Below are 17,338 nucleotides of genomic sequence, written 5' to 3' on the forward strand. Positions count from 1 at the left end.
CTCCAGCTTTTCAGTTTGGTCCCTCAGTTCTTTGTTTTCTTTCTGGAGAGCTTTACACACGCGCTCTTCATCCATTTTGTCGTGCATGCCGGACAAGCCCGACTCCACATCGATGAGTTTATCTTTACAGTCCTTCAGTCCGAGTTTTAGTGCATCAAACTGAGGTTGTAATTTTTGCATTGCCTCATTTATTTCTTCCTTTATTATTGCACGGATTAAGGCAGCTAATTCAGCTTTATTCACCTGCGCAGCGTCACTTTCCATTTCATTCTCAGCTGATCCTCTCCCAACTGGAACAGGTGAGGTAACACCAGGGTTTGAGGAAACTTGCGGTGCTTTTTTCCTCGGCATCCAGTGATCCTTTTCCTCGTGTTACTAAATTAAGTTTCCTTTACATCAATAGTTCTTAGTCAGGAGGAAACTTTGGAACCTTTATTACTTAATTTGTTTTAGGAGTTCAGCGTCCTTGGCGTTACACACGCTCACCCCCTGCAACCGGACATGCAAGCTGGTTGTATAAGGTAGTTAGCCACAGTAAGCGTATTACCTACAGTAGATGGTGGATGGCACTCCCCCAGTTTGGAGAAGCCGGCTGGAGTACCGGCAGAGAAGCCAAGCGATGTACTGCTGTTGACTGGGGCAGCAGCTAAATGTATTTTAGCCACCTAGAAAATGACCCACCTCAGTTAAATCAACATCACTTTGAGTGTACACTGTATTTAGAATAAATTAAAAAAAACTGAAGCCATTATCTACATATGTTCTCTTTAATGCATTGAAGAGAAGAATGGCAGATGCCCTTCCTTCCCTCGCACTTGCTCTCTCTTCCCTTACCTCCTCTCTTTAACTTGTATAAGCAAGCGAGAGCTGTTAATGAAACTGAGTGAAAACACACAAGCATGCATGCACTAGCAGACTGATTGGCATCAGCAGTTTTTCCTCTTCAGTGTAGCTCCCTGATTATGCACAAGGGATGAGACTTCAGTCAACTTACTTCACGTCCTTCTCTCCCTCCTACCCCCTCTCTACTCTACCTGTTTTTGTCAAGTTCACGGTCTCTATTTTTTTTGTTTTGATATTCTCCACTTGTGCACACTCCCCTTTTCTATCCTTAAGCCATCTCTTCCTTCCTTTTGCGCTTGTCTCTTCCTCCTTTTTGTCTGTCACTCTCTGCGCACGCATACACACACACACACAGCTCCATCATTCCTGTCCAATCACCCACCCTTTCTTTCTTGTTCTCTCTGTTTTGCTCTTCCTCTGCACTGAATTGTTTCTTTCTAGTGTTGAACTAAAGCTTTGCTGCATTTTTCTACTTCAAGATATTTAAATAAAAGTGTTAGAGTGAATATGCACATAATTAACAAACATTACGCCTGGAAATGTTATATGGCACAGTGTGTGTTTACGTGTGATAGTTAATTATCTTCTAGATGAAAAGTTTATGTGCGACCCGGCACATCGACTTCAACGGCACATTGACTTTAGTGTGATATTATGCTTATATGATCATATGTGTTGTTTTACAACATACGGTAATGACTGAGCAAGTGAAATACAAACTATTGTTTATTGAAGCTTTTTTTCTTTTACATGGGTAAGGATTCTTTTCTGCAATAATGTGTAAGAGATTTTATTGATATGGGGAAAAAAACTGCATAAACATGTATCCACACGACTACCTAAACAAAGAGCATGCACATGGAAGGGTATAGCGTCTAAAGGCATGCAACAAGCATTCAGTGATGAATGCAAATGAACACATACACACTGTACATTCTCATGTCTCACGAAATGGATTGACACTGACACACACACACACACACACACACACACACACACACACACACACACACACACACACACACACACACACACACACACACACACACACACACACACACACACACACACACACCTCTCTCAGTGGTCATCAGGTCGGCTCAAGGGTTATTATAGTAATCCTGTTTTAGTTTACTATATTTACACACACACACACACACAATGAAAAACAAACAGTCATCCCCCCCCTCCTTATTTTTTGCCACTTTTGTCATCTTTCCTTCCCCCGTGAATCATCTCTCTCTCTCGCCCCCCCTCTGCTCCTCGCTCCCTTCGGCTGTGTCAAATGCTGCAGTGTGTTTTTTGCTCACACTATATCCAAATCTTAGTCCGACACACACGCACACCAAGCAGTGTTCAGACATGTGCACACAACTGCAGTATTGTGAAGTAGAAAACCCATTTCTGCCCTGACTACCTTTTTTGGAAGGAGTGAGAAACTAGGGAGTGAAACGGGGAGATAAAGGAGGGCGGGTGGTGAGTTGGAGGGGGAGGTATGCTGGGAGTGAGCATTTGGCCTGATTTTGGGTCCAAGTAACTACTTGTGTATTTCCACAGAGAACCGATTCAACTGCACGTGTTTGTGTGTCTGTGATTCAGAAGACACACCTCTGCACGTAGGTACACATTAATCTTTGCCTGTGGATGTGTGTATTGTCATTGCTTATATTTGTGTATAGGCGTGTATACACCCACCTTTGTCCAACTGTGTGTGTTTTGCAGTGGTCTTTGATCATAAGGCATTTGAATTCATTCAAGGCTCATGATGCTTCCATTAACTGCTGATGGAGGGGAGAGAGAGAGAGAGAGACCGAAAAATGAGGAATAATGCCCTATATGAGGGCATTATTCCTCATATAGGGCATTGAGCGGAGGATAGGGGAGGGTGGGCGAGGTGAAAAGACAGATATAATATCAGGGAGGAGAGGTGGAGAGAGGGGAAGCCTTAACATGTAGCAGAGCGCAAGTAAAGAGGTTATAATTATTATAACCTCTTTGGCGTAAGTGAGATGTAAAAAGAGAGATTTCAGAGAAGTGGATGCAGTCAGATGGAGCACTAATGGGAAACATTTTCACAATAAGACCGAATTGACATTTTGACCGGCAGCAAGTCATTTTTTTTTTACTTCACCACACACCCATCACTTTATGGGGAAAAAAAAGTTTCAATTCAATCTCGAAGCCTTTCCATTCAACAAAATCAGCATTTGGCAGGAATGATGGGAAAGGATTAAGGACAACATGTCAGTTAGTGGCAATTAGCCACTGCTTAACGTTAGCTAATGTTAGCCACCATAAGCTACTCATTATACCAGAACAACTAAGACAGTTAGCGGTAAAACCCTGGAGTGCATAGAATGAAGCCAAGTTGTGCTTCATTGCTTAGGATATGCGCTTTTCATTTAAAAGAGGGAGGAAGTGTATTTTTTTTCTTTTTCCAAAGCAATATAATCTTTCTTTATGCTCAATGTCAGAATCTAAATGCCTTTTTCAAAGAAAACACTCCTGTAGGAATGGAGAGGTGGCAGATTGAACAGTAGGAAGAGGAGTAGACTGAGGGATAGAGGCTGAGGTGAGCACACTGAGATGGAGAGTGCGCTTTTGCAGTAAATGGCCACAGGATCCAAAAGACTCTTTTAAAACCTTTATGGTCTCATATCGCAGAAGAAGAGAGAGAGGAGGAAGAAGACGGGAATGAAAGATCGATGATAGTTAGAAGTTTTGAAGCTGTAAATCTTGACGTGTAAGGGTTTTTTAGTTGTCTGTTGGGTGAATTTGAGAGTGGAGTGGAAAGTATATCAAATGTATACAAAATGTAATGGCACCCATTTTTCCTTTTGAACAGCAGGTTAGTCAATGTTTTATGATGACCGTACCTTCCAAGCTTAAAAAAAGTGTTTATTTACATTGTCACACATGGAAGTGACATTTCATGAAAGGCCAAAGTTGAAGACCTGAGAGTTCTGCAGGAATCAAAAGAAACTTGAAAGCAAAAGAGACAGGAAACACAGGTGGACAGGTAAAGGTTACGGGGCCAAAGAGGTAAAGGAGAAGTGGAGAAAATAAAACTGTGTCATGAGATGTGAAAACCAACCACCCAAACACATACATACTCTCACCGTATAGCAGTTTATTTGATGGTGTCATAAAATATGACAGTTTGGGTTGCCTTGCCGACAGCGAACAAGCCCACGGAAGCTTTCTCTGAACCGCGCGGTGTTATTTCGGGATGAGTCTTCCTTTCTGTCTCTGTCCCTTCAGTACATCTAAAGTTATGGCTGCACTTTGCACTTGATGTCTTTTTTATTTTTATTAATTGATAGCAAACATCAGATTTTATGAGCCCACAATTCTGTGTCCACACGTGGACTGTAAATTCCTGTTAGGTGTCTTCTGTGGCTGTATTGATTTAAAATCTGTCTGTGTTGCCTTTCCTCTTTCTCCCCGTCTCCATATTTCCAGCTTCTCTGTGTGCATTTTATGGCTGTATTGCTTCCAGACTACGTACAACTCCCATTACACTGCTGGCTGATGGCCGTGCAGCTTCCATTTGATTCCAAGGGTCTCTCAGTAATGTGAGAGAAATCAACTAATCAATGTATTATTATTTTTTGCATCCACATCATTGTTGTGTCGTGACTGCCACATCACAGAATGGCTCATTTGTTTGTCGTACAGATAGCTACTTGAAAGCACAGGAATAATGCAGCGCACATTTTTTTTTTTATTGAAGCTCTCCATCAGTGCATCTAAAATTCATTTTAATGGCCACATACACTTTTTGTCCAATGCTCTATGCCAATGTTTATTTTGATGGTCTATTTCAGCCCTCTTCAAAGTACACACATTAGCTCTTAGATCTACTTTTTGTTTTGTCTAACGGAGGTAAACAACGAAGATACTACCAACCCTCAAGTAGAAAAATGATACCGCTGGCTATTAAGTCCCTGTCAGACATGCAAAATGTAACTTTAGGATTCCTGCATATACCCTGCTAAAGTCACACAATGACACAAACTAACCGATTGAGGCAGCAATAGACCAGCAACTCCCATGTTCTGCGAGGTAAACTTACTGTTTTTGTCAAAAGGAGTCTTGTGTCTTTAAAGCATTGCCGTTTTCAGTTTCATTCACTCGCGCTTGGTGTGAGAACAGAGACAGCTGCACGTTGAGTCAAAAGACTCCCAACTATTTTTTGTCTTTCCATTTTAATTTCCCCATGGGGCAAATTGTCTTTCTTCTAGTTCTTCCTCATCAGAGGTTCCACGTTTTACTGCATGCAGCAGCACATTATGGCAACAAATCTTCTGCCCGCGTTTCACTTTTCTTTTTTCAGTCCTAAGAGGGCAGAACTGGCAGGAAGCCGGACAGTCGTGCACTACAGTAGTCCCGTTTAGACATACTGTACACCATTAGGATGTAGGAGTAATGCAGTGCAAGCCTATCGGTGTTGCAAAATGAGGCCTGACGGGGGAATCAACACCCAATGTGATGCTGATGATTTCATTACAAGCTGAAGCTCAATTTTTCAGCCAAAAAGTAGCCCAGCGGTGCCTGTCAGCAGTCGGGGAGTAATGTCTTTTTGGCAAAAGCAGTCACTCACTAATCCAATTAGAAATTAACAAAATGGACTTGAATGTCAAATTACGGGTCACTGTGTGCGACTAACAGACCTCAAAAGTATTCAGTAAAAGAATGTAGCTAAATGGCCAGCTCCTTGTGCTTTATCTTACAAAAATAAACGTATTCTGGACTGCGAGCATACAAATGCAATACAAAGTTGTATGAACCCTTAATACACTCCGCATAACGAATACTTTTGTAACCAGTGTTTGTCTGCAGGTAACCAAGGATCACGTAAAGGCAGGGGGAATATGTAGGGTTGTAAAGGTGATTTTGATTTTAGGTCATATCGTGCAGTCCTACGTGTGGCCCATTTCATTAACAGCAGCTCTGTTTCATTGTGTCCCAGTAAGTCAAAAATGTGTGCTCTGAAAGGGGACTATAATAAGGTGCAGATAACAAAATAAAGCATAAAGTTACCTTTCCTGCTGAAAGCACCGTTTATTTTGTTGTCCAAGTTTACAGCTCTCACCCGTACCACTCTTTAACCGGTTACTATAATCATTTGACCCATGATTGCCTTTAGGGCCATTTTAGCTTTCCATGTTCATTCCCCATTGCCATTGTGTGGGTATCCAAATGATGTGCGTCTTTGTTTGGCATCTGATGCGTTTTGCTGGTTTAGATGCTCATTGTTGTAGGCGTGAAGTTTTGTTTGCTAGTTCTGATCTCACCAACTCGGTTTTATTACCATTTTAGATGGCTTGGCTCTGATGCTTTAATACAACACAATGCTTTAAAATAATCTAACTCTGAAGACGTTTTTTAAGTGTGATCAAAATGAAGGCCGACTTCTAAAGAGCTGGTTCATTCTGCAGTTTGAGTACAGTTATCCAGCCTCTGTGCCAGGTACTGCTGTGACCATATATTATTCATAAGCATGCACTTTTCACTGTTCTTTAGTGTTATTGCTGCACAATGTGATACAAACAGTGCCCAGGCTTGCTGCTCTGTCGCACCATTTTCTCCTCCGTCCTCCATTCCATCCTTCCACCTTTCCCTTGGCTCCAATTTCAGAAAGCACAGTTGGCTTGAGTTTCCCCCCAGCTGGCGGAGAGAATCAATACCTCCCCTCTTTTGTCTTTTCCCTCACTTCCTCTTGTTTCAGTCCCTGCATCCTCTGACCACCTCGGTTTCTGTTTACTCTTTCCCGAGTCTTCTCATTTCATTAACAGCAGGTTTTGTCTTCTTCCTTTTCCTTCTCTGTATCCTCTTCCCTCCATCCACTTCCCTTTGCTTTGTGCTTTATGTTGCGTTGCTTCCTCATCCTCCATCTATACCTCCATCTTTGCCTCCCTTCTAGACAGTCTCACATCGCTGCCTTTTCCTGCCTCAGGGATTAGATTCCCACAAATGCTCCTCTTAAAATGCACCCACATACTCCTAACTTCATAATCAGCAATAAGAAAAACATTGTCCATTTCAATATCACACTTAGTCCTGGGCCTGAATAGACCAACACATGCAGTACAAACACGGGCATGAGGATTCTGCAGGCATGAGGATACAAGCCACGAATGCTCAAAATAGCACCCATCCAATCACAAGTGCCAATGTCACCCTGACATGCAAGACTTCTGCACTACTTTATGCATCCTTCTCTACATTACACACACCATGGCAGAATCCGTTTTTGCCTTCTGCAGACAATGGACCACCCACCCACACAGAGTTCACACACACAACGTTTACCGCTAATGTAGTAGTTCCCAACCTGGAGGTCAAGATAACTGAGGCGTCACAACTTGAACAAGATTGGGGGCAAAGATACTGTACTTTTACTTCACAAATCGCTCTACACACAAACGTCTCTAATTTTTAGATTTATATTGAGAAATATGCGATTGTTTTACCTTTCAGCAGCAAAATGTATTTTGTTTAAGTGTATATTTTACAATATATATATTTAGCATATTTTCAACGCTTTAACTTTTCGTCAGACAACCCTTTATAATGGGGAACTGAAGCCGTTATATCCATCTATGCCATTTTCAAAAACACCACATTCCTTTGGCAAAAATAGTAATTTTTACTTGCAGAACACGGGAGTTGCTGGTCAACGGCTAAAATACACTTTACGTACGTGCCTGTCCTCACGCCTGCTTTCCAAACTGGAGGCGTGCCGATTGCCTATGCACTATGCATGAGTACCTCATACAACACCACCACTTAAAAATGTCACATTTAGTCTTCGATGAAGATTTTTAATTTGTCTACAAAATATACATATACATATCTACTCTGGCATTGTTGACCTTCCTATATTAAATGTAACTAAAAGAGTGTAGAGGAAATAGGTGACACATGAGAGCAAATAAGTTGAGCAGCACAGCAGACAAAGAGGCAAATTGTTAGGATGCTAAAAGTATTGGATATGAAATAGGGGAGGGACAGTGTACAAAGAAGAACCCAAAAAGAATGAGCTGGGAAAAAAAGAGTGGAACATTTGTCGTCTACTAGCCCATTTCAAATGAAAAATGATAAAATATGCTTTCAGGGCAAAAAGTGCTGCAAGTTTTAAAGTCAAAAAGGAGAACACACAGTGAGACACAAAAATGAGAACACACATACAGGTAGGGTGTTTATGGGTCTATAAGTAGTAATAATGTTTTACAGTACACTGACCACCTCAAGGGACCAAGAGCCAATCTGAGTTTGTGAGCCCCTGTGTGTGTGTGTGTGTGTGTGTGTGTGTGTGTGTGTGTGTGTGTGTGTGTCACACATAACACGTCTGAGTGCGGCCGTGTCATCTCTGCACTCACTATCACCAAAGTGATTGACAGCAGAACTAATTCCACGTTATCACCCTTGGTGGATTGGCAGATGTGTGTCTATACACAAACGGAGCTTACAGAGGGACACCAAGCAAGAGGCCTGAAACACCACACAATATGGTATCAAAGACAGATATACACATTGGAAAGCAGCATTTGATGTCACAAAAACCTTGTATGTGCCATTACTTAATAAAGGGTGATGTCAGCCTGCAGACTGTTATCGCTGAAACTCTAAACATTCAAGACTGAAACACACAAAATCAGAAGGAGTGAATGGATTCTCTCTCTTGATGTTGGTATCATGAAATGTGAGACCTGGTGCTGCAGATTGTTCCAACATCGCTGCTAGTTCATTGATGTAAATGTTAAACAGTGTTGGACTCAAACTGCATTCCTGTCTCACTCCACGCCCTTGTTTGAAGAAATCTGTTCTTTTTTACTGCACATTTATTTTCTGTGTACAGTCAGACTTTACCCCCTATACCGCTTTCAATAAGTTTATAAAAAGCCCATCATGCCATATTGAGTCAAAAGCTTTTTTAAAGTCTATAAAACATGCAAATATTTTCCCATTTTATTTTTGGTGTAGTTTTTAATAAGGGTGTGCAGAGCGTAAATGTGGACTGACGTACGATATTTCGGTAAAAAGCCAATTTGATTCATACTTAAGATCTCTCTCTCTCTCTCTCTCTCTCTCTCTCTCTCTCTCTCTCTCTCTCTCTCTCTCTCTCTCTCTCTCTCTCTCTCTCTCTCTCTCTCTCTCTCTCTCTCTCTCTCTCTCTCTCTCTCTCTCTCAGAGCTGCACACAGAGTAAAAGTTTAGATCAGACTACACTTACATACATGTACAGCACTGTGCAATCACAGACATACACAATTGCTTTGTTGAGAGTGCTGATGAGTTGCAGACATTTGTGCTTTTTGAGTAGCAGTTTTTGAACAAATGATTTCTCCCCTGTTCTCTAAAATACTCAACCGCAAATGATGCCTCCCTTCAAATCATCTTGCACGTAGATTTCAAATCTCTGTCTCCCGTCCTCTCCTCTCTCCATCTCACACTTAAAAACACAGCAGCAAATTAGAATTTTCTGCCCTCTTCCACGCTTGCTTCACAAGTGTGAAAAATAGAAAAAGTGTTGTTTTCTGGACCAGCTTCAATGTTTGAGTCTGCTAATTTCTGCCAAAAAAGTTCACCTCTCTCCTTGCTACCCAACGAAAACTAGCCACAAAAAAAAAAGACAAGTTCACCTCTCTACTCGCTACCAAAAAAAAACTAGCCACAAAAAAAAGACAAGTTCACCTCTCTCCTCGCTACCAAAAGAAAACTAACAAAACTAAGTGTAAAACACAACAAAGTCTAAAATGCCAGCACTCCTCACTCCCCCATACAAATAACAAAACTGAATACTAAATTAAAGCTGCACAAAGTGTCTGACAGTAACTCTGCCTCCTCCCTGACTTAAGGTTAAACAGATAAATATGCCATGAAACAAAAATGGCAGACAGTAAAGCCTGGCTGACATTAAAGTCATCTATAAACACACACCTCGTCTTTCATCTCACATACCCCGAGACAAATGTTGAGCTAATTAGGCCACGTCCACACTTTGCAAAACAATCTTTTTTTTACCCGTCTTCCCTGGATTCGTTTTAAGAATAGTTGCGTCCAAACGAATCCATTTGTAAATGACTCAATACGTTACTTCATATTCCAGGCCAATAGGCGGCGCTGGTTCTGCTACAGAAATTCACCAAAAAACAGAGAAGAGCATAGTCACTTCCACTTCCCATCATAACATGACTACCTAGGCTAACGTTCTGTTAATATATCCATGGACTATAATAACTTTCACCACTGCTCATTTTTATAAAGAAAACGTGTCTTTGTTTACATTGTATAACATGCAGTTGGATTGCTTTTTATTTGGCAATTCTGTCTGCCATCGGACATGATTGCAGCGCACTAGCTAGCAGAGCTAACGTTAGCGCACTAACGTTAGCTCTGCTAGCTAACATCGGCAGTCAAACAAACATCAATGATCCATGAATGATGTCTATTTGATAATCTACGGTTTTCTGGCGGGAGCCTTTATACAATAAGCCGTGGTAAAAGTTACTATAATCCGTTCAAGGAGCTGATAAACCGACAGATTAGCTAGCTAGTTGATAAATTGTCTACTTCCACTTTATAAACATCCATAGCCGCTAACGTTAGCTACGTCGCTACTCCAGCGGTCAGCTACTTTAGCGATGTTTAACGTTGGCTACATAACGTTAGCAATATCTTGTGTAGAATCCAGGACCAGCCGGGCAGAAGGGAAGTGTCAGGGAGCAGAGACAAAGTATTTAGATGAAGTGAGCTGGTTTGACCATGGAGATGGGATATGCTCGCTTAGCTTCACCACAGTCGTGTGTAACCAGCGTGCACTAGCAGTAGTGCGGGTAATGGGTCGAGGGGTGTGGCGATGACATCATCGATACGGGGTCGTATTCGTCGTCCAAACGAAGCCAAACGAGAGCTGTTTTCGAATTTTTTCACCCTGAGACCAGGTTTCAAAAAAGTGCGTTTTCAGGCAATGCGTTTACAGGATTCGTTTGGACGGTAGGCCCAAATGATGCAAAAGATGTTTCCGGAAAAAAATGTTTACGTGTGGATGGCCCCTTAGACTGAGAGTTCTGTTGCCCACAGACATCTAAGGTGAGCTTACGTGCATGCTTAGACACTATTAGTTAATGAGGTGTGCCTATTATATCAGCTAACAACCCTTCCAAGAACTGTTAAGTGTTGCTCTCATGTTGATGCGACATGCTAATGCTCAAGTGTGGCTTTAAGCAGGTTCAACCTGTAGAATCAGTAGACGTTAAACGAACAATATTCATTAGCTCAAAAAGCTTAATCATTTTCGGATCACACGCTCACGTTATCCCTTTTGCTTATACGCTTTCACAGCAGATACCTCTGCCAAATCCCAATCACGATATAGAGGCTTGAAAAAAAAAGTGCAGAAACTTGCTGCCAAACTGCAACATAAAGATAGCTCCAAGATTAACTGGAAAAAGCCCAAAGTGTGGGTGAGGCAGTGCAGCACAGGAGAACATGTTATATATATATATATATATAAATAAAATTTCCACAGCACATGAAACCTCAAGACTTGACCTCAAGTTACAGACGTCATCTTGCTACCAAATTGACAGATGCTACACATTTGTTTGCTATGGATTTAAAAAAATAGCTTCTGCATAATCTGCTGCCATTATGTGTCCAATTACTACATAAGTGTGAGTAAACACCCAAATGATCTGACTGACCCATATGCACTATGATTGGGGAAATGTAGGGCTACATGTAGCCCTTTAGATTTTATGCACACAAAATGAATATTCATATTCATTCAATTACCACTGAAAAGATTGTGTTGAAAGCAAACAAATTCAAAAGATGGAGAAAAAAAATATATATCTAAAACATCACCGGGCAACTGATTACTGGTAAAACTAGTCTGGTTGGCCACATGTAGCCAGGAACTGGACAAGCTGCCTAAATGATAGAAGGAACAAAGCTGTGATGACCAAACCAACCTGAAATAAATAGCCTGTTTAAAAGGCTGAAAAGGAGAACTGAGGCCTGTACTACGAAGCAGGATTTGGCGTTAGCGAGCCAACTTCAGGTTCAACGCAGGATTTTCTGTATCACGAAGGTGGATCACTTGTTATCGGGTTCAATCGCCATGCGCGCGCACACACACACACACACACACACACACACACACACACACACACACACACACACACACACACACACACACACACACACACACACACACACACACACACACACACACACACACACACACACACACACACACACACACACACACACACACACACACACACAGGTCAGCATTAAGCGATTAAGAGCCGAGCATAACATTACTTTTTTTTTTTAAATCGTATGCCGCCATTTATTAATTTATTATTATTATATACGTCGTGCTTAACAGGCTACTATTTTGACCCTTTGCCGCACTTAATTCCTCGTGACACATCCTTCTGCTGCAGGAATAGCAACGCGGATTTCGGTGCCTCATTCTGGTGCCACTGATATACCTGCGCTTCTCTCTGATGCTCTGAAACAGACGTTACAGGCAACAGGAACATTGCTGCACGTGACGCTAGTTAACACTACACTCGACAGTAGCTAACGTGAGCCTACCGCTAGCTAGTAACTGGATTAAACACTGTTACAATGCTGACAGCTAACACTAAACGGTGTAAAGTTTGTCTGTATTTCACTGTAGAGGATTCCGACACCGGGATGTAACAATCTGCAGGCACCGTTAAGGTACCGGTACTGTTTTAAAAGTACCGCTTTGGCACCAGTATCCAAACCAAACAATACCCAACCCTAATATTGACTCTACTGTAGATTCAAATGTGTGACTAGATTCACACATTTTTCTTTTATTTACAGTAAATAACATATACAAATTTTAGAATCAAGTTCATAGTCACTTTCTTTGCATTTATTTGATTCCCAATCAAGATACACTTGTAAGAATTGCTTTCCATTGTTAATATGTACTTAAAAACTTAAAAATAAATAGAATTTTAATCACGTTAAAAAAAAAGTGCGATTAATCACGATTAACTATAGAAATTCATTGATTAATCCAAGATTTTAAAAAAATGAATCGCTCCATCTATTCCAGACTGGTGCATTAAAACCTTCTCAACCCACTGCAGATAAAACCCCCCTTTAACTGCCGCAAAGCAACAAAAGATATCAAAGAGGTATTAAAAATACAGAAACTATCAGATGCAGCACATCTATTAATGAGCAAACAATGAAGCACCCAAGTGGTCCAATCACACACTGATTATGAAAACCTTACACTGCATCATTAATAAAACTAATCAGGACGGGCTAGAGATGTGTTGGTTAAATGTCAGCCATAGTGCTTTTCCTGAAGACACAGACTACAAAGCAAAGACATGGCAGCCAGACAATCCGAGGGCTGAAGCGAGAGAAAAACAAAACGAGTATCCAAAATCAGCTGTTTGAGCAGCAGATGACACATAACAGCATAAAGGGTCATTTGACAATATCATAATACCAAGAGCTGAAGTAACTTCCTTCAGCCGTCAGTGTTGCCCAGCAACATTGTTCTCTAGGACATTCTATCAGGAAATGCAGTGAGTTTAAAGACTTTCTCTCAAAGACAGATGGAGGCTGCAGATAATGGAAGATTGGCGATATGCAGACGGCGAGATGAAGGGGGACAGAGTGCGAGGACTATATGGAGCCACCATTAAGACCAGATAAGTAGCAAATAGCAGGTGGGAGGGAGGTGGAGGAGTAGGAGGAATATGTGTACATGCGTGTGCGTGCGTGCGTGCGTGTGTGCGTCTGGATAAGAAAAATATCTTTCTATGTGTACACAAAACGTGTTTTACACTTTTTGTGATGTCATCTGGTGTGTAGATGCAAGCAAACGCAGGAGAGATCGTATGTGTGCACATGTGATACAATAGCAGTTTAATGTCCGGAACACTATGCCATTACATTCCAATGAGCTGCTGATTAAAATTAAAAGTCTCTAATTACACTGCAAATCGGACTGCACACATTAAAGTGTCTGAGCACATACCTTTGAGTGCAGTACTAAAAGAGTTGGAGCCTGGATGTCTTCACAAGAATAGCAAACTATGGAAAAATGGCCATTTGAGACAACAACATGTACCTGTTAATGTGTGTGTTTGTGTACAGGGAATAAGCGCAGTACCATCTCCATCATTTTCTATTCTATAAGGACCCCACAACACATTAAAAATAGATGTTGCCTAGCACTGTCACACACACACACACACACACACACACACACACACACACACACACACACACACACACACACACACACACACACACACACACACACACACACACACACACACAATAGCCAACTAAGTACCAAAATTCAGCCTCAGCATTGCTCAGGGAGCAGGTTTCAATACCTGCAGTGAGAGCTGGGTTCAGCTCTGAAGTGGAAGCCTTCACCACAGGGACAAAACAAATGGAAGGGAAATGCAAAGACTTCAGGGGTGGGTGGGTGGGGTTTGGAACAAGAAAAAAATTAGGGTGATGCCGGGAGAAAGTGAGACCCCTGGTGATCATCTGCAAATGCTGCAGGTTTGATCCTGTCAGTCAATACAGGTCTGCATTACTATACGTGTGACAACTCCAGTGCCAAAAGCTCTGAGACTGATTTTACGGTTAGTGCAGAGATGTCCTAAAATAATATGCAATTTCAAAAAAAAAAAAAAAGAAAAAGAAATACCTTCCTGTAATTTAAACACACATTATGCCTGCTTTGTTTATTGTCTTTTTTTATTATTATTATTTTTTGGGCTTTTTTAGGCCTTTATTGACAGGACAGCTTTAGAAAGGAAAGGGGAGAGAGAGGGGGGGGATTGACATGCAGCAAAGGGCTGCAGGTCGGAGTCGACCCGGGCCCGCTGCGTCAAGTAAACCTCTATATATGGTGGCCCGCTCTACCAACTGAGCCAAGTGGGCGGCCGTTTATTGTCCATTATTGTTGTAAACCAGTGTTTCTCAAATGGGAGTAATAGAACCCGTAGGGATGCTTTGGAGTACTGCAGGGGGTAGGTAAGATTTTCTTATGCATAATTCCTAAAATAATTATATTATAATAATGAATGTAATGAATGAAATGGCATTCAAGTGTTTTTCAGTTTTTAAATCAGACCGTGATGGCACAGCATCCAGAAAAATATGTTGTGCTGTTCAGGGGGTACTTGACTGCTGTAGACTATCATCTTCTAAACTATTAATTATATGTGTCTTATATAAATATAATTGAACATATATGTCTTTATAAGTTATTTTAATATTTACAAAAAAGGAGCTTCCCTGTTGTACATCTTGTACATTTTAGTTGGAGATGGAGCACACAGCCTTGACAAGAAATTAAATAGGTTATTTATAAAAAGCAATAATACCAAGTTTGTATGTATGAAATGTAAAGTAAACCCTGAAATCTGGCGGCAAATTCCAAACGACTAAAATTGTTTGGAAACAGGAGAAAATCATCCCGCAAACAACCACAACAGTAAGCGCTCTCACACCGACAGCACGTTGCAGTGGTGCTCGAGGGCCTCTCAAGAATAGTAAACGGGTGTGTGCATGAGCGTGCATGCATGCTGTACTCTTGTTGGTAACGGCCATCCACACATTGCAGTTTAAAGAATGAAATCAGTCTCCTGCTCCAAATGGAGAGAAAAGATGCACAGAAAAGTCATGGGCAAGAGCTTGCAGCTCCTGCCCCTTTTAAAAACGCACACAAGGAGACGTGATTCGTCACTTTAAGTGGACGAGCTGGGTGATGCTATGGTTTGATTACTGCACAAAAAAAAAAGAATCAGTACTGAAGCAAGGTCACATCATGAGTCTCGCATAAAGTTGCTATCCCTCACTCTCATTTAACCACATCAGTATCATCAAGGTCATTTCTGTAGCAAATCACCATCCTTGTCTCCATCCTCCTCTTCTCACTCTTCCCTCTCCACTTCTATCCATTCCTCAACTGGGCCATTACCTGAAAAGGCCATTACTTGAAATCTCCTGAGAGATGAGGCTTGACTTTTAAGTGATGCTGTCATAGTTGAGCCAACTTTTCGGCAACGCTTAAGCCAGATCAACTGGGATATGAATGATTTTAGAAGGCTAAACACAAGGCAAGCTTTCACTTTGCAGGGAATGCGTTTGCATTTTTGTACCTAGGCAAAGAGTGCACACTTAGTGACAATATTCATAAAATGGGCCTCGACAACTGCACTCAAAAACTGTTCAAACGCTCATTTCCAGAATTGCATCTACTGTCTGTTGACATCTATTTTCAAATTGCATTTTCATTTTCAGTTTGGCACCCTCACTCGAATCACAGGTAGATAGCGCATTCAAATTCCTGGGACGAACTCCAGTTGTTTTGCAAACCAATTATAAGCAGAAAAATGGATAGCATTGGGAATTTGCTCAGACTTGCGAAAAACAACCCAATGCTTGAGTGTCCTCGCCAGGAAAGCTTTTTCAGTTAGTGAGCAATTTCTCCTCAAGTCTACCAACTTATTTAACAAGTGTTCAAAACTGTTTAACACTGCAAATTCATACCTGCCTTAACAGAGGAATTACTGCTTCCTAGTGAATAAGCTGCCTTATCATAGCGCCGTCACATGAATATTTACCACTATTTTAATTCATGGCTATTCATATTGTACGCTTAATGATTAAGTAGGGGTTCGGTCTTAATTTTTTTTGTATCTTTCCATTCATACAGGAGCATTTTCCCTGATTAAATTAAATGGTCTAGTTGATCTAAACCTTGGGGAAATCCCTGTATGACATTGAAATAAAAAAGGGGGAAGAAACAGCAAGAATCAAAACAAGCTTTGTGGCTGACAAAAAGACACAAACGTACCAGTCTGGCGAGGTTGACAGCATCAGCGTGGAGTCGGTCTCTCAGATGAGGATCCAGTTGGAAAGCAGGTGCAATCTCCACAACCTTCAAAACAATAGGATTTTATTGATAATGCCACCGTGACCACAGCACTATGAGTACAAATGCAATAAACTGTCAAAATGATATTTACATATTTCAACCCAAAGGATCGACCCGTACGGATCCTGCACCTCGAACAGCGTCATTAATTCATTTTGACACTTATGGTAGCATCTGCATAAAAACTAAAACATTTTGTCAGTTTTTATTCATTTAGGCTGACATCGAGGCTGGAAATGCACAAATTACGTTGGACATTAGTGCTGCTTTTGACACATCAAACCTCAAATCATATTAATGTGCCACAGCATTAACATTTTAATTTAAAATTCATACAGTGCTAACACACAATAGTTAAAGTAGTCTGAAAAGCCACGCTATGCTACCCTACATCCCTTATATTTGAAGGTATTGTTTGGATTTTTTAAAGTGGGGTTGTAGGAGCTACTTTTCCATAGTCCCCAGTTTGGAGAAGCAGACAGGAGGACAGGCACGGAAGCTAAGCATTGTACTGCTGTGG

The 17,338-nt window shown here is 41.2% G+C and overlaps 1 protein-coding gene across 2 annotated transcripts in view; it reads right to left on the reverse strand.

Annotated features, from left to right (window-relative positions):
- Window positions 1–17,338, reverse strand: part of pcxb (pyruvate carboxylase b) — a 327,945-nt gene that overhangs the window by 276,938 nt on the left and 33,669 nt on the right. For both annotated transcript variants that reach the window (XM_028606107.1, XM_028606108.1), the window contains exon 9: window positions 16,738–16,821. In XM_028606107.1, the coding sequence (XP_028461908.1) occupies window positions 16,738–16,821 (84 nt within the window). The remainder of the gene's footprint in view (window positions 1–16,737; window positions 16,822–17,338) is intronic.

This window comes from Perca flavescens, chromosome 19 (assembly GCF_004354835.1).
Source record: "Perca flavescens isolate YP-PL-M2 chromosome 19, PFLA_1.0, whole genome shotgun sequence".
In the NCBI taxonomy this organism is placed as follows: domain Eukaryota; kingdom Metazoa; phylum Chordata; class Actinopteri; order Perciformes; family Percidae; genus Perca; species Perca flavescens.